Source organism: Aulonocara stuartgranti, assembly GCF_965226115.1.
Source record: "Aulonocara stuartgranti genome assembly, chromosome: 6".
NCBI classification, from domain to species: domain Eukaryota; kingdom Metazoa; phylum Chordata; class Actinopteri; order Cichliformes; family Cichlidae; genus Aulonocara; species Aulonocara stuartgranti.
This window is the reverse complement of record NC_138944.1, coordinates 18,389,821-18,416,001: the sequence shown is the minus strand read 5'-3', so window position 1 is coordinate 18,416,001 and position 26,181 is coordinate 18,389,821. Positions and strand designations below refer to the sequence as shown.

Here is a 26,181-nt window from a genome sequence, read left to right as displayed (position 1 = left end):
AAGTGTGTCGTACAGTTTTCTCTGTGCCCTTTTATATCACATATTACTCGATATGTTTGAGTAACAAATTGAATTATGTACTCCCCCCCCCTTTCAATGGGAGAACTAACAAGACCAGACAAAAATGCATTTATTCCTTTATTTACTAAAATATAAACTGCACATAAATCAGATGACAGGAAGCAGGGGAACGTGAACCACAAAAGAGAAAGGATAAATAAGGACAGTTCAGACAAAATAAAGCTCGTTATTGTTTGAAATGCAAAGATGTAAACAAAGAAGAACACATGAGATAAAGAGAAAACTCTTATTAACCGATACCTCCTTAGGTTATGTTACAAGGTTTTTAGATGACATAATGTGTGATGAAATTTCAGTGCAATGATTAGCTGATGAGCTGTTTGCTCCTCTTCTCTTTCTGTGATGGCTTTTCTTGGATTTTCTTGGGGTCGCTCTGGCTGAGCGCGGTCCGCATCACTGTGGACATGCCGTCGACAAACTTCGTCTTGAATAGGACGTTGGCATTTGTGAACATGCCGTCCTTTAGTGACACGACCACAAACTGCAAAGACAATAAAAATTACAAGGTTTGGAAAAACTTTACCCATTAACTTGGTTTAAAAGAGGAATAATGGTTTACGGTATTTCACGACAGGAAGTGTATTCTGCGAAATAAAGTGAAAACCTTCATGCTTTAACTTACCTGAGAGTGTCTAAAATGCGTCCGCAGCATCTGCCCAATATTTTGTGTGTGAGACAGATCCAGAGCAGCGTCCACTTCATCTAAGATGTAGATGGGAGCGGGTTTGAACAGCAGCATGGCCAGGATGAGAGACAGGGCCACCAGTGATCTGAAAACAGACACAACTTATTTACAGTATTGTTTAGGTGCAATCGAAGTGACACTAAAAGGCCATACTGAATGAGGTTACTCACCTTTGCCCACCACTGAGCTCTGTGAGGTTCTCCTTCCAGGTGTTACCCAAGGCCACTTTGAACTCGAGGCCCTCCAGGACACCGCAGCCCTGCGGAGGAGCCAGCTTTGCTGTGGCTCCTGGCAACAGGGTGGAGAAGATGGAGCCAAAGTCCTTGTTTACCTACAGTGAGAGATAATGGGCAATAAATTAATTATTCTAAAGTTAAACAAAAAAGGAACAACCAAAAGCCAGTATCTGAAATGCCACAACTACAGGATACTAAGAAACAAACAAAGAAAACTACAACAAGACAGGAAGGAGGCAATGATATATGTGTCGTATGGAGGCAGAAAAAGAAACTATGTGACTCCTGTAAAACAGGCAGCCAACCTGCTTTCTTCTTAATGGCCACTAGGGGGCAAAACCTACAGAAGCCTGATGTGATTCTTGGCTCAGTCACCCGTTTTGGATCAGACTGAATAAAATGTTAGGATGACTAAATATACAAAAATGACCTGAGTGTAAGAAAGGAGGATTACCTAACATATGTACAGTTTCACTGTCTGACCTCATTTTAAAGATGGGGTGGTGACACTCTTCATACAGCCTATGATCCTAACACCTTTTTATATTCATAGTGACTGAAACCTGTTAGAGAAAGACGCAGAAGTGGCTGCTGCACAAAATAAGTCCTGTTCACTGACATTACTGATTTATAACATCCACAGATATTAGATTTATTGAAAATCCTGCAATGGTAAGTTTAAAACAAAGCAAGGTGACAATAAGTATAAGTAAAGGAGAAAGAATAAATAAAGGTGCTGAGAAGTATACCTTCTGCCACGCCACGTTAAGAGCCTCGTTTTTCTTTTGGTCCAGCTCCTCAATGGTCTGCAAAATCTTTGCCTTGTCGTTCTCCACAATCCTCTTCTTCTTCATCAGATCATTGTACTGCAGAAGGGAATGATGTTACATGGAGGAACAGACAGTAGCTGAGGCCTTTGAGTTACAAATATACTTTTTCGTCCCTCCTCACCCTTTCCTCTGCCTCGTTCAGCATATTCATAGCCCTCTTGTTAACGTTCCTCTCTAGCTTGCTGGTGGTCTCCTCCAGCTTCTTGAGCCGCTGGCCTGCTTCACGCGGGTTGTTGGTCTTGAAATCATAAGAAGTGTTCGGCTGACCGAAAAAGTGGCGCTCTGAATTGATCCAGTCGTGCTCCTCCAGCATCCGAGTCACCTGAGAGATGGAAACGTGTTTATGATGCTCAAGTCATACGAGAAAAGATGAAACTCACTCCAATCTTCTGGATCAAGACAACATTAAGTGTTACTGCAGTGGGAGGACTGTGGGCTAATGAGAGTTTGCGTGTACCTTGTCAGCAGCATCCTGGCTGTCTTTGCGGTGTTTGCTGATGTTATGTTCCAGCTCCTTGATCTTCAGCTGGACCTCATTGTTTTGTTCTCTGAGCTTATTGGCCTCAGTGGACTTTGTCTGGAGGGTTGAGATGGACAAACAATTCAGTTAATCAGTCATATCTGAAAGTTCTAACCAGTTGTGAAGCTCTCAGTGCTGAGGAGTGTGAAATGTTTTAAAATGTTTGAGTCAGAAACTGAAACTGTTGCAGTTACAACAACAATCCTCCTGTGGAAGGCTTGTAACATTATTTAATTAATAAATATATATAGATGTATAGATAGATATACCTTGAGCGCTTTGTCTTGTGACACAATCACTTCCTTCTGTTTGGCCAGCTCCTCCTGGGCTTTACGCACTGCCTCCTACATTACAACAGAAAAAATAAATTAGGAAAGCATTTGGATACTTAAATTTATAAACATCACATTTGATGGTGTTTTTTGTTTTGTTTTTTTTACATAGAAAGATGGCACATGCTCAGCCCAATAATCCACAAGAGAAAAACTATATAATTCATAATGAGGACCAAAACAACTACGTGGAAACCCTGTAACAGCCTAATTAAAGTTGTCAGACTTTTACTTAAAAGATCTGAGTTAATAATCGACTGGGATTCGTAAGAGCTTAACAAAAGAAGGAGAGTCCAGTCGCCCTCTTTTTCAAGCTCTTAAGACTGTCATGACCTGGATGACTGAGAACCCACACAGACAAATTGATTGTGATAAATCATAACACTTTTTAAGTTCACGTGAACGAGTTCCACCCCTGGAGTGGAGCAGTAATAAACTCATCTAAGTCTATTTGCCAAAAGACTTCTGGGAGCTACTTTGCATGTTCAAAATGGCCCAAATACCTTGTTTTGGGATACAGTGCAAGCCATGCTGTCAATCTGCTCCTGGATGGCCTTCATCGCCTCGTCTACAGCCTGAATCTGCTGCTCGTAGCCAGCCTGCTCCCTCTGCAGCTCCTCCAGCTCCAGGGCCACAGCATCAGCCTCCTGCAAACATGAGCAAAGAAAGAGTTAAATAAATAATAAATAAAACACAAAACAGACAGACACACACTGGCTGACTAAAATTCTGGCTAAAATTAAAAATATATTATTGTATATTGTAGCAATTATTCAAAGCAGTCAAAAGTTCATTTAACCTGCTGCTTCTGCTTCAGCTTCTTGTTGAAGGCATCGGCTTTGGCCTTGGCTGTATTGAGTTTCTGCTGGGCAGCTTTCAGCTCCTTCTCCCTCTCAGCTTCAGCATTCTTCATCTTGTTCTCCAGCACCTTGTATTTCTCTTCAGCCCGCTTTTGCACCTCCTTAGTAACACGCAACGTCTCCTCACTCTCCTCTGGATTAACAAACAGCACATTTGATCAAGTTAGAAAACACAAAGTGCAGACTGGATGGTTTTTTGTTGCCCCACGTATTTTGATTTCTCTGACCAATTGCTTTGCGCAGCCTCTCCAGCTCCTCTTGCTGCTGGTGGAAGGAGCTCTGCTGCACCTTGGCCTGCAGAATCTGTTCTTCCTCCACCTTCAGTTCATACTGCTGCTTCAGCTGACGATACCTGCAAGAGAGAGAGAGAAGTGTGGTGAAAAGAACAAGGAAATGTACCAGGGTAGGTGAGAAAACATGCTGGCAGCTACATCACAGTGTGTTTCTGTTGTGTTTTTTTCCCACTGCTTTTAAATACTAAACGGCGTTGTGGTGCATTAAGTCTTAAAAACAAGGTTTTTAAGAGTTTTGCTGTAAACAGTTAAAACATGGGCATATTTTGTGTGTTTGCATGTACATACTTCTCAGCGGTTCCCTTCAGGCTGGCCAGTTGCCGTTCAGTATCCTGAAGTTGGGCCTCCTTTTCATTCAGGTTGTCCTGAACCTCCTTCACCTCCTTCAGGCTGGACAGAACTGATGCAGACTGGGAGCGAGCACCTGAGAGGAGGAAAAAAAGCCAGTTTACTTTTTGAGTGCTTGAGTGAGTTCAAATAAAACCATCGCTGCAGGTAAAATGTTCAAAGTCATCATAAAACAGTGGCAACAAAATCCAATAAATAACACATGACAGAGCACACACGTCCTCCTTGCTCTCACCTCCACTCAGGGTTCCCTGTGGGTCAAAGATGTCTCCACCGAGTGTGACTGTCTTGGTCATCACCTGCTTATCGAAAGCCACTTTTTTGGCATTGTCCAGAGTGTCGCACACCAGTGTGGCGCCAAACACATACTCCATGGCTTTACGTAGGTCAGACTCATAACCGACTAAGGACAGAGCTGTGTGAACATTGTCCACTCCAACCTGGATGAAGATAAGACAGAAAGAATGCAATAAGAGTCAATGGTAAGTTTCAGTAAACGGGGGGGGGGGAAAAAAAAAAAATTAAGTGCACTTTTACAACTTCTCCAAACATTTTCAAACCCAAACACTCAGAAGATTCTCTCACCAGGTTCTTGGCAGCGTTGATCACTCTGTCATTAAGTGTCTTTGCAGAGATCTTGTTCAGGGGAATGATGGTGTACCTTCGCTGCAGCTCTCCCTTCTCTAGCAACTTTTTGCCTGTCACCTACAAAAAAACAAAAATCAATAACTTCAGTTATGCCATCCCACTGATCTGTGAATGAAAATAAATAAATAAACAACACACAGACTGGTCACACACACCTACCTCTGTGTCAACAACAATGTTATAAAGCCGTCCTCCTGCCACGACCTCCAGCGCTGTTGAATAGGAGATGTCGCTGACTGTGATCAGGTTAGCTAGAAGCCCCTTCACTTTGCTGCGGTCCCACCCTCGCTCAGGGTCCCTAAAGAGGGACATTAAAAACAACATTAACCTCCTAGGACCTGGCGTCCACATATGTGGACATCACATTTTGGGTTGTCTAGAGCAAAATACTAAATTTTGCTCTAAAGGGCCTGATATCCACTTACAAGGACATTATACTGCCACAGTTCTATCAAAATTTAAAACGAATGTCCTCAGATGTGGCTCTCATTGTTCTTAGAAACAAAAATCAGGTAAAAAAATAAATAAAAAATCATCAGGTATTTCTTTGTTTTTACATTCATTGGGTCCCAATATGCCCAAATATCAATGAGAAATTAAAAATGCATGCCATGGAAGAGTTCAGGTCTTAGGAGGTTAGCACACCTGAGTTCATTAAGTAGTGTTCACTCCCTCTAAAAACACATAAACCCTGTTTTTCAAGGAATGATTTAATCTCTAATGATTTTTTTTAAATCCCGTTTTCGAGCATTGATTTTTTCATATTTTGTTTGGCCAAAGTCTTTAAGATAAGTATACTGAAGAAATTTGATGAAGTTATCAATTAACAGAGTTGGAATAATTGGAAATTATAATTATCGAAGATATTCTGAGGTAGCTAAGAGATTATTGAAATACATATTTCTTATGTTTTTTTATTTTTAAATTTTCCACACAGTGTCTCTTTCCTGCCTTTCAAAAGAGAGGATGTGATTCATTTGTTCGTTTATTCTTATAAATTAAATTTTGGGCTTTATTGGGGATTTATCCCAACATCATAACTGCAAACCGCTTTCAAACCCTACGACCCAGAAATGTAACTACATGTTGTGTTGACACACTCCAGAACTATTATCATTGGACTGTTCAGTACTGTGGGCACACACACGGGCACACACACACACACACACCAACAACAACAACAACTGACCACAGAGAGTGGGGACCCAGGAGGGAAAAGAAATGTCCTAGCATTTTATTAGCTTGTGTCCTCTGGCACCACATAAAAACCCATATATATCTGCCATCATATCAATATATTAACAAATGGCTAAGACTCCCCTTCACAGGTACAATACAACAAAGCTAAAAGGTGAGGGAACTGTCAGCCAAGTGTGCAAAGGAATACAAGTTTATAAAAATAAATAAATAAATAAATTTACACACCTCTACATTTTTAACATGAAAGTTTCTCAGTGCTCCTTTTTAATTTTTTTTAATACTTCCCTAATTAGAAAATCATTAAATGTCTTTATAACATTAGATGTGGTATAATTTGATGAGATCTGAGTTCTTACTTGTAATCAAAGCGCAGGTTGGGGAAACGTGACATAAGACGCTCATGCGTCTCTTTAAGTTTAGTTATCTCTCTGGACAGCTGCCTTCTTTTTTCCAGCAGACTTTCTTCCTTCCCATCTGCAGAAGGACATAAAAAACCCTCCAGTTAGTACACAGGTTTATACAGAAAAGGCACCTCATACGTGAGTGCATGTGACTCCTGTTTAAACAAATACATAAATAATCATGAATTAGTACCTTCGTAGTTGAGCTTGGCTAGCTCAGCCTCTAGTTTCTCCCTGCTGTTTTTGACAGCTTTCAGAGTGTCCTGGTCTTTTTTGTAGCCACTGTCCATCTTTTTCACCTCTGCTTGTTTGGTCTTCAGCTCAGCCTGGGCATGCTTAAGCGTCATTTGGGCCTGAGCATAAATAAGGAAGAAAAAAAATAGATGGTTGGAAATTCAGGATAAAATAAGAACCCAGGGAATAAGGTCAGTGAAAAAAACGTTTTCCAGTCACAGAAGCATAATCAGCCTTCTGCAAAAATATTTATTCTAAAAGCAAGACTCACCTGCTTGGCCTCTGTATCTGCTTTGCTTATGTCATTCTTGCAGGCCATCATCTGGCCTGCGAGTGTGGCTTCCTCTCCATCCTCGTTGGTAGAAAGACCTGCAGACACAGCTTTGAAATGCTGCTCAGCTGCCTCGAGGGCAGCGCTGTCATTCTTTCCCTCCTCCTGCAGAGCCTGAAGCTGCTTGGTCAACACAGAAACCTCCTTTTCCTTCACCACAAGCATTTTCTTGTCCTGCAGATCAAGGAAAACAACAGTTTGAATAAATGATTCAGATGTACACATTGCCCTTGTTTGCAAGTCATAGAATAGCAAGATTTTTATTAATCCATTACCTCTTCCATGTTCTTTACAAGCTCCTTCCTCTTCTTGGTTTCATCTTTGAGATTTGATTTTTTTAAGTCAAGTGCACTCTGAGCTTTGGCGTCCACACGCTGAACATCAGCTAGAGCCTCCTCAAGAGACTTTAATACTCCATTTACTTCCTACAGACGAGCAGATTGATACGGATTACTTTGCTGCAGTTTGATTAAAACATACAGAGGATGGACCTATAGCATACAAATTATTTTAAAGACTTCAACAAAGGTACTGAAAAAATCTGCCCACTATTATAGAAAAAGAAAATCAAATTGTGAAAAATCGCTCCCTTTCTTCCCCAGTGTAAAGTACCTGGTCTTTTTTCTTTTGCAGCTCCTGAATCTGGGCTGTGAGCTCCTGGACTTTGCTCTCGTTCTCTGCCATGCTGGCTTGCATCTTGGCGATGTTGTCCTGCATCACTTTTAGATTCTCTGCTGACTTCAGCTTGGTCTCCTCTGCACACACAAACAGCCAGGCCACATACAGCCGCGACAAGTGCTGGATCTCACGCATCAGCTTCTGGTATTCCAGATATGATGATCGTTCCTGTGGACAGAGGAAGGTTCAGAAATGGATATTACAACAGTAAAAACAAAAAGAACACAGGCTTCACGGGTTGAACCTGTGGAGAGAGATAGTCGGTTCAAATCTTAATGCCAAACTACCTCCTGCAGTTTCTGCATGGTTGGAGTGATTTCCTCATCCAAAATCTGAAAGAGCAAACACAACAAATGGTTTGCTTCAGCAGCAGTTTGCTGACGAACAAGTATAGATAGTGATACAGTCAGAGTGAATTAACATACAGTCTGAATCTCCTTCAGCTTGGCCTCTTTCTTCTCAATGGTCTTCTGAGCACTAATCTTTTTACATTCATACATCCTGGTACCTGCTGCTTCCTCGATCATGGCAAGGATCTGAAAGAAGAGAAGTATTCAATATTATAAGTCCTAAGAAGGGAGGGAAATAAGTGTCCTCCTAATGGGCAAAGTGTTTGTCTTACCTCTGGTGGTTTCATATTCAGAACTTTGGTGATCCTCCCCTAATGTATTAAAACAAAAGGAAAATCTTTGAATGGGGTGACAGATCATATCCATTTACAACCACAACTACACCGCTGAAACAAGACTGACCTGCATGATGAGGAAATGTGGGTTGTTGACATTAAGACCAACAGAGCAGAATAAGTCCTGCACGCGAGTGTTGTTGGCATTGACTCCATTGATGAGATACTTGTTCCTGCCACCAATTACCACCTAAAAAAAAAAGTATATGCGTGTTAATACAAGGACTGCATAATAATCCTAAAGTCAGAGAGTTTCCTCCTTTATTTCTTTCCCCACCTGTCTCGTAACAGTGATCTCATCATGTGTTTCGAACCCCAGAGGACTCTGGCTTTTGTTGGAGTTGTCAAAGGTAATGGACACAGTGGCCTTTGTGATGCCACCCTGTCCGTTCTTGTACACCAAGTCCTGGAGGTTGGAGGCTCGCACCTGTCAGGTGAGATGAAACAAAAAAGGATGCAAATTTTGAATGAGAAACAACTACACATGCTTCTTACTTAGTTAACCTCAGTTCAGGGTCACTGCACTTTCGTATTATTCAACAGTTGTTCTTCATATTTTGTTTCTCACTTTTGTGGCAGTTCAGTTTGACCTGAGTCAGTTTTCAGAAAGGATATGTTTATTTTATTATTTTTTGTCACTTGCTATGAGAGAACAATATTGTTATAAACAAATCGTGACGGCTATTTACTTCCAGTCATGAAGCGACCGCAGTCTCAAAGTGTCGATGCCTTCTTATGCTTACTCTATTGACAGCTTCTACGAAACTACAACTAGATGTATTTCTTGTATTCATACTTCATTTTATTTTTAAATTTGTTTCGCAAAATACAGTAGTTTTCAGCACTATAACAATTTGTGACTTTCGCTTGTTACTGAGAGGAATACAACCACTGCCATTATCAAACTCAACAAAAACTCTTAAGTAATCAAATATAAACAACTGGAACACTGGATTTGATAGCTTTTAAGCTAGCTTACGGACAACAGCACACTTACATGGGTGAGATTTGAAATACCCAAAAGGAAACATATCGAGTCCAAAATATTGGACTTGCCGCTGCCGTTCAATCCTGTGATGGCGTTGAAGAGTGGGTCAAAGCCGTTGATCTCCGTCCTTTGCGCGTAGGACTTGAATCCTTCGATAATAATAGACTTGATGTACATCTTTCGGGTTTCCTCTCTCAGCTGATTCCGGAGGCAAGATTTGTTACAGCCAGGTGACAAACCACCACCTTAAACAGAAAGCACCAAATATTAGCCCCGTGTTTACAACCGACAACTGGGAAACAGCTTCTCTCTTCTAACTTGAATTTTGGCGGCAGGCGTGCAGACCCTGAGCCGCGAGTGCGTGCGTCCGTTGTGTGCCGGAAACAAAACAAAGAAACCTAACTACATTAAAAATATGCAGACACACAACAAGTATATTATAATGATCCAATTTTAAAATAAATAAACGTCAATGTAAACTCAAAGAAACAACGATTCTTAAACATTTATTGCGATATATATTTATTTTCGTCAGGCAACTTCCAAGGCAACTAAAACTCTTAGACGCACGCGCTCGCGCGCGCGTGTGTTTGTTGGCGCCACCTGTAGATATGAAGTACAAGTGCATTTAGTAAAATCGTCCCGAGTCAACCTGGCCGGTCGAGAAAATACTGCATTATACTAAAAATAGTTTTAATTAATAAAGATAATTTAATTATGCTAGATATTAAATGTTTCTTTATATAAAATCTGAAATATTAAATGAAATTGAAAAACCTGTCACTTAGAAGCGCTATGAGGTATGACTGTTAAATAACGAAAAGTAGCTCCTCTTGCTAAAAGCATTGACTAGAAGTTATAGCCTTGAATTCAAATACTAATTACACCCACGGTTATTTAACCTATGTAACCTATTGTGCAAAAGTCTTGACCCACCCCTAATTTCTTTATCTTTTGCTTCCAAGCTGCCGGAACTTCTTGTAATTGTAATAAAATGCCAAAGATAACACAGTTGAACAGGCATGAAGTAATATTTTCTGATTCACCTATTAACTGAAACCTTTGCAGGTCTTGGCGTGTGTGTGTGTGTGTGTGTGTGTGTGTGTGTGTGTGTGCCTGTGCCAGATATCTGGCTGAGCCCTCATCAGAAATGGTCTCAGTGGAGGGGTGAATTTCAAGAAGCAATTCTTAAGGAAGGAAAACGGAGAAAACGCTGAGGTATGCTAAATTACATAAGAACTGGACTGAAAATCAGTGGTAAGAGGTCTTATGAAGTGATGAAACCAATTTTTTTTAATAAATCATTGTTAATATGTAGAGAAGAAGTCAGGAAAAAGGTGCAACAGCGTGTACAGCCATCTGTAAAACATTATAGAGACTCTGTCATGGTTTGGGACTACAATTCAGCCACTGGTGTTGTGATCATGTCAAAATTAATGGACTTATTAACACAGAAAAGTGCCATAAGAGTTTGATCCACCACGCAGGCATCTTGAAAACATCTGATTTGTAGGGGCTTCAGCATGACAGTCATTTCAAACACACTGCCAATGCACTAAAAGCATATCTGGATAGAAAAACATACAGTGGAACACTATCAGCTATGGCGCGACCTCCCTGGAGTCTGCCCCTTAACATTATTGAAGCAGTGTGGAATCATCTTGACAGAGAATGGAAGAAAAGGCCTTTTCTTCCATTTCCTTTTCTTCCGGCTGCCAACATACAAAGAAGAGTTTTGGATGTCCTTCAAGAAGCCCAGAGAGCTATTCCTAAAGACTACTTACAGGAATTACAAGTTTTCCAAAGATAATTCAGGCTATGTTAAAGAGAAAAGCTGGTCATACAGAATACTAACTTAGTATTTAGTATTAACTAACTTAACTCAGGCTTACTGGAATTGTACAAACTCGTTTTTTTTCGCTGTTTATTGTATTTCTGTGCGTGTTTGCAGATGTTTAAAAATTTGTTGCATCTATTTTCCCAGCAAAATGTAAAGAAATGAGAGGTGGCTCAAGAGTTTTGCACAGCAGTTCATGTACACCAATGTTGCTTGAAAGCCTCTCATCATTGGAGTAATACATCTATTGAGGAAATACCTAATCATTTATTTATCTAGAAATGGCATAGAGTATACTGGAATCAGAATCAGACACTGAAATATCCACCAAATACATTTTAAGGTTCATTAAACTAAATGAGATTTTTGCAGCGCAGCTCCCTGTGACATGTGCTGTTAACAGTACTGTGCACTGCATAAAGAGGACAGAATACATGATTCGTACCCTGTGTTTAAGAAGATAAAGGGAGAAAAAAGCGCAAGGAATTTGCAGTTGCTTTATTTCTTTTGTGCTACATTTATTTTGAAATTCAGCACATGGAATATAATATAATAACTTCCAGGGTTATATAATTAAAAGTTAACAAAATTAGATGATAAATATGGCACATAGCTAGCATTTGCCATGAAGCTACATTTAGCAGAGCATTAATGCAAAACATATTTCATTGTAAATATGAGTTCTTCAAAGCCCAGCTAACTGAAGCTACGAGCCTACATTTGCTTCACACTAACTGATATAAGCAATATACACGTACAGTATTTGCTACAACTTCGTAATATAAACACCCACCTTAACTGGCACTCTCACAACAACTGCGTACTTTTATTATCCATCCAGAGGCACATGACACATGGAGAGACAAACCAAATTGATTGCATAGAAGCATATCTGTGACAGAACAGCGCAGTCCCCTTTGTCTGAGTAGAAGGCGGTGGGCTTGATGTAAGGCCAGTCAAAGTTCCTCAGGTTCAGTGACCTTTGACAGTACCGGTCACTGAGGGCAACCAGGGCACGCACCATAGCATATTTGGCTGAGCAGCTGATGGCCGTCACTGTACGCACCTCGTCGAAGTGCAGCAGGAAACAAGGGTCATCCTGAAACCAAAGAAAATTATATTTATGGAGCACCTTTAAGAATCACTGCATTTTTTTTATTGTGTTTGTTCTGTAGAAAGCTTACATTATTATAGGGCAACTAAAGCCAAATGACCATAGACCATTCATCTTTACCTTGTCCCTTGTTAGCCCACAAACATTATGTGTTTAAGCAACTGTAGAAATTTTCCAAACGATTAATTAAAATGTGAAAAATAGATAAATAACAATGTCAAATTTATTGCTGATGAGTCACGGGAGGGTGCCAGAGCAGGAGTAAAGATTTTAATAACATAACTCATCTAGAATTTAATAGCTAAGGAGCTTGGAATTATCTTAAATTCATTTATGATTTTATCTTAATGTATTTACACCCCTGTGTGTATATGGGATACATACAGTGCTTAACAAATTTATTAGACCACTTGTCATAAAAACAAGAAAGCACCAGTATTTTAGAAATCTGTCAAAAACGTGTTTAAAACTAAAAGTTATATTATTATTTATTAAGCAAACACAAAATTTGTTTTCACATTTTTATATTTGAAAAATGCCGGTACACTGGACTTCTGCATAACATTCAATCACTAAACCTTTTCTGTTTAGGAATGCAATCACTGTAATTTGCCATCTTAATAAAATAAAATAAAAAATTAGTGTGCTTTAATATAAATCACGGATGAAAATAATAATAACAACAGCAATTTTAGCATTAAAAATATCATTTTCATTAAGGAGCTTGGTACTTACTGGTAGATTAAACATTCCAGAAACATAAAAAATGACATGGATAATTACAAATATTGTTAATTTAGTGCAGCTGTGGCATAAACAGAACATTATGGTGGTGGTCAAAGTGCAGTGACTTGGTGCACCAGTTTGGTTGGTGAAAACTGTGTTTAAATGCACTTTATAAATACATTTTAATTACTTAGTTAATAGGTACTGATAAAGCAAAATGTCCACAGAATTATTATTATGCGGTCTATGTGGTCATCAAGAATGCCATCCACATACAGTTACCCAAAAGACAGTTTGTCTCTATTTTAGCCAGTTAAGAACAATGGAAGTTACAGAAGAATTTGGCTAATTACCACGTCAGGATTTCTTCCATCAATCAGGGTAAGGTCTTTCAGGGACCAGATCTCTGCCCTCCGGTAGCACTCATGTATGCAGGAGCGTTTGGTGAAGGATCTCTTGGATGTAGACTTTAGGGGCACAGACATCTGACAGTGCACTATACATAGCTGGACTTCTTTGTTTTTTGCAACTGCGGAAAAATGGAAAAACATCACAAACAGGTGCACTGCAGCACCGGGCTTTTCATCAGCAAGCCAGCCTTATAGATTTAACACACCCTGTGTGGTGCAGGTATACACAGCTTTTAAGGAAGTAAGTTATTAAACACATTAAAAATGTACATTTTAAGGAGGAAGATATTTACTCCTGTGTAAAAATCAAACGCACATTTCTGAGTCAACAATCAAGCTGTTTACCTGAGGCACAGAAAAAATGTCTTCCGTGCGATGGCTCTTCAATTTCAATGAACTCCACCAGTCTCTCTTTTGCAGGTCGAAACAAAACTCTCTGCATCTCCTCCCTCAGAAGAGACGACATCACTGGAGAGAGGGGGAGAAGAATCGGAGCGTCCCAAAAAACAGCAACGGCAAGAAGGGGGACCAAAGAGAGCGAGAGAAACTCAAAAGAAAGGAATGAGATATCCCCCCCAAAAATACTGTGACACTGGAGAACCCTGGAATCCAGCAGTGGCGGGAGGGGAGGGAAGTGGTGATGCTCCCCGTGCCCAGACCTTCTGAAAGCATGCAGGGTTTGTGGGTTGGTTCTGTGTGAAATAAGCTCTTACTCTACCCACAAATGCACGCACACACACACCGTCCACTCTGGATCGGCATGGTCTGATGATGTATGTTAATCTTTGATTGAAGTGCTGCATTCATACCAACTTGCCCAGGAGGGAGTGAGTAGAAAGGGGGCAATAAAAGGCCAAGCTCTTCATCATTTGCGTTTTTATTGCTTCAATTAAGATCCATTATGTTATGACGGTTTCCTGCAAATATGGATTTCACTCTTGCATTTGTAGCTGACAAAAATATCTTAGATACTGTTTGTATATCATGGTTGGATAAGCATTTGAAATGTATATTTAGCATTAATTATATATGATCAGTAACTAGGGGGGTGTGGGGGGGGGGGGGGGGGGGCAGCTCTTCTCATATAAGATCAATGTTTTTTTGTGCATGTTCCCTGGCAGATGGAATATTAACTAACTGCGGTTCCATGTGGTTGCATGGCTCCATTGCAGCGCACATGTAACAGACGGTCTCACTTTTTTTTTTTGTGGTCTTTTGGCCTCTTCTCCACTCACTCACATATAGACACTGATACATATTGTGGCAAACAGCCCAGTGTTTGTCCGTGATTAAACGGTTGTTGTGTGGGAAACGGATGTCCCACAGCACTCTGCATGGTTTCCATTACCATGTAGTAATTCAATCTCTGACAATATGTACAAGTACAGTGAAGCACTTAAATGGGGAGATGAGGGGTGGGGAGGTGGGGGTGATTTTTATAAGCATATAAAGGAAGCTGCTCTAGTGATCATGGCTCCACAAGGTAATTTACTAGACATGCCAGGCTGTGGAGGACATCATTTTGCACCTATGAACGAATCCCAGCTGTTGACAGATTTGTCAAAACGTTGTGGGAGGACTTCTCTACAGGCCAAAACCACCCCAGAATGAACCAGACCGGAGCTCTGATCCAATTTGTTAGCACTAAAAAGTGTGGCTCCATTGGATTTGTCACATTTATGAAAACAAAAATGGGTCGCTCCTCTGCTAAGTGCTTTATTGTTGTTGTTGTTGATGGTTTTTGTGGGTGTTCGCTTGAAAGGCTTTTTGCCTCTGAGATGGAAAAATGAGCGGAGAGGCAGGAAGTATAGGGAGGAAAGCAAATACATACAAGTGTTGAATCTTATGAATAACACATGAGGTTTTTTTGTACTTACTTATCATTGATTTATCCCAGTATATATGACACATACATTGAAAAGATTCATATTTGCACATTTGCTGGGGTAATCCAAGGTTTAGAGTTTTGTTTTGTTTTTTTTTTGGGGGGGGGGGGGGGGGGGTGCAGCATGTGCTGGAATACACAAGTGCACGTAAGAAATGGAAATCATTGGGATAAAACAGCTATATTACTGTTAGAAGGTAACATGGGGGGAGTTTGGAAATGCAGGTATGCTTAATTGAACAAGACAAAGAGATAATGAATAGAATGGAACATATAGCAACAAGGATGAGGAAATCAACTATGTGATGCTGGAATCCTAAATAATGAAGGCTTGGGGGAAATGAAAAGAAGAAGGAATCAGCTGAAGACGCAAGGAATGAGATGCAATAAAGTTACTGAGGAACCCACAAGGTGATTGACACGAAGGGTGCAGAACAAGTGTTAAAGTGGAATGCTGGAGAAAGCAGGAAGCAAGAAGGAAGACAAAAGCAAGAAAGAAAGAAGGAACAGAACACGTTGAGTAAAGGAAACCCAGAATGTGAACGCGACAAGAAGAGATCAATTACAGAATGACTGAATCGTGCATAATATGCAGGGGTGCTGTGTGAGGGAAAAAGCAGAAAGGAGAGAAAATAATAGATAGGAAAATGTGGATAATCCTTTAAAAAGCAGATAAGGACTAATCTCAACGTACAGTGAGGAAAGTGAAAGTGATGACAGAGAGGAAAGTGGAGGAGAAGTTGGAGTTCAGAAGAAGGAGCTTGACAGCGGGAATAAGAAGCTGAGAGACTGAGAAAAATGAGCCCAGGCAGGAGGAATGAATTAATGAGATATAAGAGAGCTCAAGAAATAGTCCAATATACATACCACATTCTATGAATTATAATCATAATAACAACAAGAGCACTCAGAGAATGCAACACCCCCGGAATAGCAAGGGCTATACTAAAACTCTTTTATGATGTCTTTCGTTTTATGATGTTTTGATTACAGTACGATGACAACGGCTGATTATGGCTTCATTGTGACGCCCCAGGGCGTCGCATTGATCAAATAAAAAGTGTGTTGCACAGCTCTCCCCATGCCCTTTCATATGACACATTACTCAATATGGATTCTTCAAATTTGTTTTACAAGGTCAACTTTGACCTAAAATGCTAATGAAGGTCAACCCAAGTACTCATGTCTCCGAAAGGCTTCATATATTATTGTGAGGTTTGACCCATAAAAATGTTATTCCTTATTTCCTCCTTTGCTCTGATCTTTACAGAATTTTCAAAAAAATGATATCAGCTTGAGCTGTTACTGGTATCTACCACTACGCAAAATTTGAAAAAATGATATCTTGCAAACTGTGGATGCTACGCTGCAAACATACAATTACATACTCCCTGCCTTCGAGGGGAGAATAAGTATTATTATTTCAACAGTTGTAACATAAAAAATTCTTAAATTTGGGATTAATAAAGCATTTATTTTGCATAAATAGAAGGTAACTCAGTTTAGCTCATTATTTTTTGTCATTTGGCTTTTTCATCAGTTCGGTTTAACGTCACCATTGTCAAATATAAAATTCCATCCATCCATCATCATCATCTTTTGCTTATCCAAGTTGCGGGGGAGAGATATAATCTCTCCAGCGTGTCCTGGGTCTCCCCCGGGGCGTCCTCATGGTGGCACATGCCCGGAACACCTCACCAAGGAAGCGCCCAGGAAGCATCCTTATCAGATGCCCGAACTACGTCAACTGGCTCCTTTCAATGTGGAGGAGCAGCAGCTCTACTCTGAGCCCCTCCTGGATGGGCTGAATTGCTTGACCTATCTCTGAGAAAGAGGCCAACCACCCTTCGGAGGAAGCGCATTTCTGCCGCTTGTATCCGTGATCTCATTCTTTCAGTCAGTACCCACAGCTCGTGACCATGGGCGAAGGTAGGGACGTAGATCGACCGCTAAATTGAGAGCTTTGCTTTTACACTCAGCTCCCTCTTCACCACAACGGACTGGTACAGCCGCAGCATCAATCCGTCTGGCGATCTCCCACTCCCTTCTTCTTTCACTTGTGAACAAGATCCCGAGATACTTAAACTCCTCCACTTGGGGCAGGAGCTCATCCCTGACCTGGGGTGGGCACTCCAGCCTTTTCCAGCTCAGGACCATGGGCTCAGATTGATTGATTTTATGATTGTTTGCGCTGTGAAAACCATTAATGGATGATTGTTTTTATGTTATGTCTTATTATAGCATGTCGTTTTCACCCGGAGGCATTAGTGAGGAATGAGTAATGGACACAGTTACGCTGAATGAAGTCAGTGTGATTAAGAGACCATCAAACTGGTGCATTGCTCATATGGAAGAAAAGGGCAGGTGGACTAGCAGAGACTTGCAGGAAGGGAACATGATAATTGTTTAATTTAGAGGTACTTTTGGTTGTAAAATTATTAAAGTTATAAAAAAAATGTTCCTCTGTTTTTTTCATGTCTCACAATTGAAATCTTTACTCCTGTCATAGAGTTGCTCATAGAAAGGTTTTCACAGGTTTATTTCATAATTTCTTTTTGGTTTTCTTTTTTAGTTTAAAGAAAATATTGCATGTATGTAAATTATGGGTGACACAATGATGGAGTGGTTAGCACTGTCACCTCAGCCAGGTTGGAAACTCAAATAATGGCTTTCATGAAATTGTGTGCACTTTAATAGTTGTCACTAATTCTGAGATTTTAGGGGGCTGAATACAACACTGATCTCCTATTATCATAAAGGGGTAAGTGTCATTGACGTCACTAGATTTTGGTTCTGTTTGTTTACTACCGCGAGTGTTGGCGTGAGGACCTTTGTCATCCTGGCTTTGTTTTTCCTTTTTTCCTTTTAGATAAGTCTTTATTAAAGTTCGGGTAACAGGTATTTCTTTAGCTACCTCTAAACCTCTAGCTACGATATCGTGGCGTTTCATGTGGGTGTCTATCGTGGACACTGCCTGATGCAAAAGTTTTTCTTCATAGTCGTCTGAATTTTTTCTCATAAGTTCCTCACATTCTTCTTTCAAAAGTTTTTCTCTTTTTTTATGTTCTGCTAATTCTTCCTTGCGGCGTATATATTGTTTTTCCTGATCCTGTTTAATTAGGTGTCTAAGATCCGTTGCATGTGATTCAGATTTTTCGTCGCTTTCTTTTGAGCTGGTTGGATCAGAATGCTGACATTGTTTGCGTGCAGCTGCTACAGCGACTATTAATTCGGTCTCATCGTAATGAGGTGGGGCTGTAGGCTGAACGGCTGAACATGCAAGACTAGCTTTTCCTGCGGTAGGTTTATGTTCTTTGCTAGAGCCTGCACTAGTTTTATTTGATGTTAAAGCATCTACACCTGGTTCCGGTCCCTTTTTCCATAGTGGTAACATTTGATGTATCACGTCGCGGCATTCTATCATGTATTTTCTACAGGACTTTTTAAGCAGACTACTTTTCTTATCACAAATGATATTCAACATTTCTACTGACCTGGTTTCTGGCGATAATCGTTCGGGATAGGGCTCCGGAAATAAATTATAAATACAGTGCATAAAGCGTTTTATGAATACTAGGATAGATTCATCAGGCTTCTGTTTACACATAGTTACTGCATTTAAGTCAATTTTGTCTCTGGACATTGTTAGCAGGAATTTCTTTAGATTCTTAAAGAAATCGGTGATTTTGTCATTATTTACCCACAAAAACTCTGCAGTTGTGGATGCTTTATCATGCTGACCTCCACCACTCAAAGGTGCTGCCTGAATTGTTCAGGGAATGCCGGCCTGCCTGAGGGCAGTAGCAGCTTGCTCTATCATGATAAGGGACTGCGAGAAGCTCACACTCTCACATGACACTATTCTACACACCAATCACCAGGTCACGACCATTCTAGCAAACATAACTACACAACATATGCAAATCTCACTATAAAAGCGAGCAGCACACCTGATTCGCCAGCACATTTATTGATCCTATGCTGTGTTGTTCTGACCGACAGGATGGCTCAGACAGGCTTGATGATCATGACTGCATGACACGTATACAGGAATCCACAGCACCACGTCCAGATTTAGAGCAAACACCTATCCCAGACTCAGCCACGGTTTATGTGGACGGGTCCTGTTCAAGGCCGAATGACAACTCATTTCTTTGTGGCTATTCAATGGTGACATTGCCTGACATCATACTAGAGGCTCACTCATTACCATTTCACTCAGCACAAAAAGCAGAGCTCATGGCTTTAATACGCGCCTGTGAGCTACATTTGGATAAGCATGTGACAATTTACACAGACAGCCGCTATGCATTTGGCGTTGTGCATGACTTTGGCACATTGTGGAGACAGAGAGGATTTAGATCTGCTGATGGAAAATAAATTGCTAAATTCTGATTTTGTTCAAAGACTTTTTCAGGCTATACAGCTACCATCGGCCGTTGCAGTTGTAAAAACGAAAGGACACAGTACAGCTGACACAGACGAAGCAACAGGTAATGCCTTAGCAGACGTGACAGCCAAGGCTGCAGCTCCCACCTCCACAGGAAGTATTATCTGTGCCCCTACAGCTGCCACTTGTTACACTCCCAGACTATTTAGAAACAAATGTTGATTTAAAATTCATACAAGAGCAAGCCTCTGCATGTGATTACACCTATTGGGAGAATAATGACTGTACCTTAGATGACAGAGATGGCTTATACAAAATCTTAAGGGTTTGATTGCCCTCCCATATTCCCTGATGCCAGTCCTTGCCCGACATTTTCACTGTGTGAGTCATGTCGGACAAAGAGGGGTAATAGGGGCAATAAAATCAAGATTTGTAATTGAGAAAACATCACATGCAGTAAAAGCATATTAGCAACCTGTCTAACATGTGCACGAACTAATGTAGGAAAATCAAAAGCAAAACATCAGCATTTACCACAACCAGATTTTCCATTTCATACATTACAAATTGATTTTACACATATGCCAGCGCAAGGAAGCATCAAGTACTTACCGGTAATAGTGGATCAATTTAGTAAATGGGTAGAAGCTTATCCAACTTCAAAAGAAACTGCAGAAGTAGTCTGTCAAAAGTTGAGCAATGAAATAATACCCAGATTCGGAATACCTCACCAGATTAACAGTGATAGAGGATCTTCATTCACATTAGAAGTAATTCAAAAGTGTGCTAAAACTTTAATGACCTGGGTCAAATTACTTCCTCAAGTCCTCTGTGAGATTAGAATGACTCCATCTGCAGTAACCAAATTATCTCCATTTGAAATAAGATTATTTACAACACCATGGTCAGCTTCCAGAGGGGCACCGCTAGTAGAAGGTGATGTATATTGCATTGTCCACTGATGTTCACAACCTGGTAGAAAAACTGAATAATAACTATCAGAAAGTTTGTCTCTCTCAGCCTTTCCCCTGCACAGTTCCACCAGTGGAGACAAGGAGATGCGTGTTGGAGAAGTCACTAAAACCAAGGACACTCTGGGAGGCCGCGCGTGTTCCAGCCCCAGACTGTACTGGCAGTGACGAAGAACCAGCATCCTCACAGACGGACAACCTCAGTGGATTCATGCCAGCAGGGTTAAGACCAGCCCAATCGGACCATCTCAGGCGTCGGATCAAGCAGATGACATCTCCGGCGGGCCAACGCCCGGAACCAGAGCAAATAAACACACGGGTAGACGACATCTCCGGCGAGCCAGCGCCAGGATCCAATGTACATACACACACACAATCACTGATTAACACACAACGCCTGAAAGAACAACAACAAGGTACTCAAACATCCAGCAGGAACAGAAAGCCAAAAGTACCACATGATGTCTAACCTGATAAAGCTAGACTCATTCCATCCTGATAATGGAGAAAATGAAATGCCCATTGTCATCATACGACGCTTATTCTATGTCTCTCGAACCTGGGACCAGGCCAGGAGACGACTGAAGAACTGTTTTTCTTATATATTTTCTTATATATTTAGGTTATTTATCATATCTATCGCATTAACTTTAGGATTTTTCTTTGCTATTTTGTATTGTAAACCGCAACCATGTTCACATTTCTGCAGGTCATATTTTGCTGACTATACCTCATGTTCTATTTTGCAAGACACCTACTTAATGCACTCTTCACGTTCCCTAAAATCAGTAAATGACAACATAGACGCCACTAATAAACCATTTTATGCACCCCATAGAGCAGGAGTCAACTCCTGGTATGAAAATGCCAGAACAGCCGCTCGTGATTTAGGAAACAGTAACTGTTATGTCTGTTCAAAGGCTAATCCCCCTCACTGAGGGACTAGAGAAAATCGGCGGAGATAATGCTCTCCTTAAAGACGCTTTACAGTTGACTCTGAGCCCTCTCGACTGCCTACTTAGACACACACACACACCAACTAACCCTGAGACTCCATTAGGCGAATTATTGAAGTTATCTAATGACACCGCAGGGACCTGCGCCCCAATGAAACGCCCTAAGAATAGGTTAAAACCCTCACTGCCCTTAGGACAGATCCCTTTCCATTTTAATACTAGTATGATATGTCTGCGCAGACTAAAGTTAACTGGCCCAGACACACACATAGATTATACAAAGGATAACTACACATTCTTCTCTGACTCCCCAGGTGCACGCTGTAATGAGACATGGCTAGCTGTCTCTGTGGCTGAAGTTGTATCATATCTGGAGGAACACACACACAGTTCAAGTTCGAGCAGAGACTCGATCATTGTTCCCCCAGACGGTGTCTTAAATGATACTGACTGGGGGGAGTTAGTTAAATCACACATGGTCACGCGCCTAACTAGAGCAATCCCTAACGCTTATTGGTTGTGCAATAATACCCTTAGATTAGCTTTACCTGTTAATTGGACCGGTACCTGTGGTCTAGTGACCGTTGATGTATGCTGTACTTTCATTCCCAATAATACCGCTCCTAACGGTTCATTCACACAAGCTATGAATAGACTTGAAGCATTGAAGATAGAACTAATTGCCAATACAGGCCACGGTCAGTGGCTAGATAAGTGGCTACAGGACACGTTTGGAAAATGGAGGGAACTAATTGTAGCCTTTGTAACCGTTGCAGCATGTTTTTGATGATTGTCTGTTGTGTGATACCATGTATACGCTCTCGGAATTTTTGATATTAAGCTTGCTCGAAGGACCAGTTACAGTTATGATTTGTCTTTATATTATGTTATTACATTCTGTCTTTATACTATGTTATCATTTCATGATAAAAGGAGAGAACTGTTGTGATATTTTGATACCATGGTAGCATTTACAGGATATTGTTTTATTGTGATATTATACAGAAAAGAGTTACTCAATAAGGCCCATTTAATAGTTGTTTTTCTCTTTCTCTCTGACCCAAGAATTGATGTGTAAGACTCACAAGCTGGTACCCCAAGGTCGAAAATACCACAGAGACGAGACCACTTCCTTACTCCCATCCTCCCTTTTTCTTTATCTCTTAGAAAAAGGCTCGTTAAAGGCCAGGTGGTTTGTTTCAGAATTCACTAATGAAAGAACTCTGTATTCTATGTCTAGGAGTGTATTTTGCTGGGATGATCATAAATTGTAGCTGAACTGATAAACTACACACAGGATACTTCTTTGCTCACAAGGCAGGAAGACGTTTCCTTATTTGGTCTGTACCGGTTTGAACTGAGAACTTGCTGACACACGAACCTTTTTTTCCTCTATATAAGCTGTTATGTACTAAATAAACCTTTGAGTCGATTGGGAAGGCAACCTAAAGCAGTCTCTGTTTTCTTGTTCTCCCAAGCTGCTCCCGAGCTCGTACTAACACGCTGAATGGCATACCTGAGTGTTACTTTAAATAATTAGGAATCTTAGAAGGAAAGGACAGAACTCTGCTTATCGCTCGTGCCTTGGAGGGAAAACCGGGATGGACATTTTTTCCTTCAGATAGGGAGGCAGATGATCTGCTGTGGTGAACCCTAAAGGGAGCAGCTGAATAAGAAAGAAAGAAACAGCGAAATAAATGCACAGAACATAGCACTGTATGAAAGTTATATATGAGTGAATGACCTTATGGTACTGTTGGATTAAAAAAAATACTTTATTAAGTTTTAGCAAGTAACAAAGAGTCTGACACACATCCAAAAGAATGACCAGCCCACCCAACATCCCACTGCAGTCCTATTACATAGTTAACAAATTCACAAACATAAATAAATAAATAAGTTAACTTGTCATCAACAGCCATCAAGCTAACAATCAGAGATTCTGGGATATTACCGAGTACTCCAGAAGCAAGTATTTAAAGCCAGAAGGTGGATAGTGTAGACAGAGTGACCAGACCCTCAAAAACAATTTGTCATGACTCTTTATAGTCGCTTGTAGTCTTTCATGTGGAAGAGCATTAAAGATTTCCCAGTTCCCAATGGTAACACTAGAACCTTTAATCCAGTTGAGTGAAATACACTTTCTGGCAATTACAGGGAGTGCAGAATTATTAGGCAAATGAGTATTTTGTCCACATCATCCTCTTCATGCATGTTGTCTTACTCCAAGCTGTATAGGCTCGAAAGCCTACTACCAATTAAGCATATTAGGTGATGTGCATCTCTGTAATGAGAAGGGGTGTGGTCTAATGACATCAACACCCTATATCAGGTGTGCATAATTATTAGGCAACATCCTTTCCTTTGGCAAAATGGGTCAAAAGAAGGACTTGACAGGCTCAGAAAAGCCAAAAATAGTGAGATATCTTGCAGAGGGATGCAGCAGTCTCAAAATTGCAAAGCTTCTGAAGCGTGATCATCGAACAATCAAGCATTTCATTCAAAATAGTCAACAGGGTCGCAAGAAGCGTGTGGAAAAACCAAGGCACCAAATAACTGCCCATGAACTGAGAAAAGTCAAGCGTGCAGCTGCCAAGATGCCACTTGCCACCAGTTTGGCCATATTTCAGAGCTGCAACATCACTGGAGTGCCCAAAAGCACAAGGTGTGCAATACTCAGAGACATGGCCAAGGTAAGAAAGGCTGAAAGACGACCACCACTGAACAAGACACACAAGCTGAAACGTCAAGACTGGGCCAAGAAATATCTCAAGACTGATTTTTCTAAGGTTTTATGGACTGATGAAATGAGAGTGAGTCTTGATGGGCCAGATGGATGGGCCCGTGGCTGGATTGGTAATGGGCAGAGAGCTCCAGTCTGACTCAGACGCCAGCAAGGTGGAGGTGGAGTACTGGTTTGGGCTGGTATCATCAAAGATGAGCTTGTGGGACCTTTTCGGGTTGAGGATGGAGTCAAGCTCAACTCCCAGTCCTACTGCCAGTTTCTGGAAGACACCTTCTTCAAGCAGTGGTACAGGAAGAAGTCTGCATCCTTCAAGAAAAACATGATTTTCATGCAGGACAATGCTCCATCACAATAATAAAATTATTCCTCAAAAATACAACTTGCCTAATAATTATGCACTCCCTGTAGAAGAAGCTTCTCCAGAAATCTGTAGTGTGCTAGGTGCAACTCGCTAGAGGGTAGACCTAAGAGGAAAACACCAGGATCTTTAAAAAAAAAATAATAATAAAGAAGCTTATTTTAAACATTCCACTAATTTCCTTAGACATAACTTTCCAGAACCTGGAAATCAATTTAGACTCTTGTGCAAAACATCAGCGGTGATATGCAATCTGTGAACACTATTATACTGAGTCTCTTGCACATGAAGGTAGATTTGATCAGGGTTATAGCTTCCTGCCAGTCATCCTCTATTTATTCTGTGCCTAAATCCTTCCCCCACGTATGAGCAATATTTACAGCTCACATCAGAGGAACAGAGAAGGAAGTAGACTAGTGCAGCGGTCCCCAACCCCCGGGCCTCGGACCGGTATCGGTCCGTGAGTCGTTTGGTACCGGCCAACAAGAGTAGAGGCTCCGGTGTGAAATGTATGGTTCTCAGGGTTTTTATCGGTTTTCAGCGTTATTTTGTTATCGTTTTTATCATTAACTTGGTTTTCCTGGGTCTTTTCACGTGTGTTATGAATAAATCTTCTTTTTTTCGGTACCGGTACTAGTTTTATTTTGTTGTATTTATCCGCGACACCTTAAAGGCCGATATTGTCGGGCATAAACCGGTCCGTGGTGCAAAAAATGTTGAGGGCCGCTGGACTAGTGAAATAAAATGTCTCCCAGTTTGGTGATATTGTTCAATTTATGGTGTGACACTTTTATATGATTTGTACTGTCTTGATAGCATCTTGTCCATAAAGACAGTAACCAGTATAGTGTAGATATCTATCACTGCAAACACATGAAATTGATGTAGAATTCCAGATTATGCCTCATAAAAAGAATCTCTAAAGCCTAAAAGCACCTTTAGAAAAAGTTAGGGGGAACCTCGACACAAAATACGGACAACGTCATGGCCGTGAATGCCTGCGATTGAATGTCGATAAAAGGGGAACCCCTTGTCATCAGGAGGGCTGTCTTTAACCTGCTTCTACACCCCTGTGGCGACCGTCCAATGTCACATTCACAGTTAATACCGTGCAACCCAAATTACAGCCAGTAGAGATATTATTAGTTTATCTAAATATATTATTTAAATATTGCTATTGAGGTGCTTTTAAAACGCGAGTAAACTGTGTATCTATTTTTATATATCACTATTATCCAGACTGGCGTCAGCCATTTTTAAACATTTTAAATGCCTTAATTTTTAATCGCTACCTCGGTCGCTCGGACAGTGGAGTAGTTTGTGTGGAAAAGCCACATAAAAAAACGCGGAGTCATTTCCCCTTTCGAAGATCACTCAGCGATTCCCTCAGTTTTCCCTCGGCTACTGTACTTGCAAAATAGTGCGCCCTGCTGTCTCT

General features: G+C 40.7%; 2 protein-coding genes and 1 long non-coding RNA gene across 3 annotated transcripts; 1 reads left to right on the top strand and 2 right to left on the bottom strand.

The window, feature by feature from the left end:
- Positions 1 to 125: 125 nt before the first annotated feature.
- smc2 (structural maintenance of chromosomes 2) lies at positions 126 to 9,719 on the bottom strand. Its single transcript, XM_082537473.1, has 25 exons — positions 9,360 to 9,719; positions 8,640 to 8,789; positions 8,430 to 8,552; positions 8,300 to 8,338; positions 8,103 to 8,213; positions 7,965 to 8,009; positions 7,612 to 7,845; positions 7,275 to 7,424; positions 6,940 to 7,173; positions 6,628 to 6,787; positions 6,390 to 6,507; positions 4,993 to 5,131; positions 4,771 to 4,890; positions 4,421 to 4,625; positions 4,126 to 4,261; positions 3,772 to 3,896; positions 3,484 to 3,677; positions 3,188 to 3,331; positions 2,622 to 2,696; positions 2,290 to 2,409; positions 1,954 to 2,154; positions 1,752 to 1,868; positions 937 to 1,097; positions 704 to 851; positions 126 to 562 (listed from the first exon to the last, which is right to left on the bottom strand). Exons 1-25 carry the CDS (start codon positions 9,525 to 9,527, stop codon positions 386 to 388), a joined length of 3,594 nt encoding a protein of 1,197 aa, XP_082393599.1. The 5' UTR covers positions 9,528 to 9,719; the 3' UTR covers positions 126 to 385.
- Positions 9,720 to 9,954: 235 nt separating this feature from the next.
- LOC309708207 lies at positions 9,955 to 13,906 on the top strand. Its single transcript, XR_014277208.1, has 3 exons — positions 9,955 to 10,150; positions 10,419 to 10,568; positions 13,858 to 13,906. It is a non-coding gene; the product is annotated as an uncharacterized lncRNA (long non-coding RNA).
- Positions 10,981 to 26,117, bottom strand: exoc1l (exocyst complex component 1 like). The gene is made up of 4 exons (XM_082536017.1): positions 26,036 to 26,117; positions 13,783 to 13,905; positions 13,381 to 13,556; positions 10,981 to 12,286 (listed from the first exon to the last, which is right to left on the bottom strand). The coding sequence occupies exons 2-4, from the start codon at positions 13,901 to 13,903 to the stop codon at positions 12,017 to 12,019; spliced, it is 567 nt and encodes a 188-aa protein (XP_082392143.1). The 5' UTR covers positions 13,904 to 13,905; positions 26,036 to 26,117; the 3' UTR covers positions 10,981 to 12,016.
- Positions 26,118 to 26,181: the final 64 nt, after the last annotated feature.

What these genes read in the sequence shown, in the direction of transcription:
- smc2 (XM_082537473.1), bottom strand. Translation starts at nt 9,527, where the DNA reads ATGTACATCAAGTCTATTATTATCGAAGGATTCAAGTCCTACGCGCAA. An exon ending in CCATGCAGAAACTGCAGGAG is followed by an intron (nt 7,846 to 7,964) that starts GTAGTTTGGCAT and finishes CTCTGTCCACAG; the next exon opens with GAACGATCATCATATCTGGA. An exon ending in TTGTAAAGAACATGGAAGAG is followed by an intron (nt 7,174 to 7,274) that starts GTAATGGATTAA and finishes CTTGATCTGCAG; the next exon opens with GACAAGAAAATGCTTGTGGT.
- exoc1l (XM_082536017.1), bottom strand. Translation starts at nt 13,903, where the DNA reads ATGTCGTCTCTTCTGAGGGAGGAGATGCAGAGAGTTTTGTTTCGACCT. An exon ending in ACATTTTTTCTGTGCCTCAG is followed by an intron (nt 13,557 to 13,782) that starts GTAAACAGCTTG and finishes ATTTTTCCGCAG; the next exon opens with TTGCAAAAAACAAAGAAGTC. An exon ending in ATGGAAGAAATCCTGACGTG is followed by an intron (nt 12,287 to 13,380) that starts GTAATTAGCCAA and finishes CTTTGGTTTCAG; the next exon opens with GATGACCCTTGTTTCCTGCT.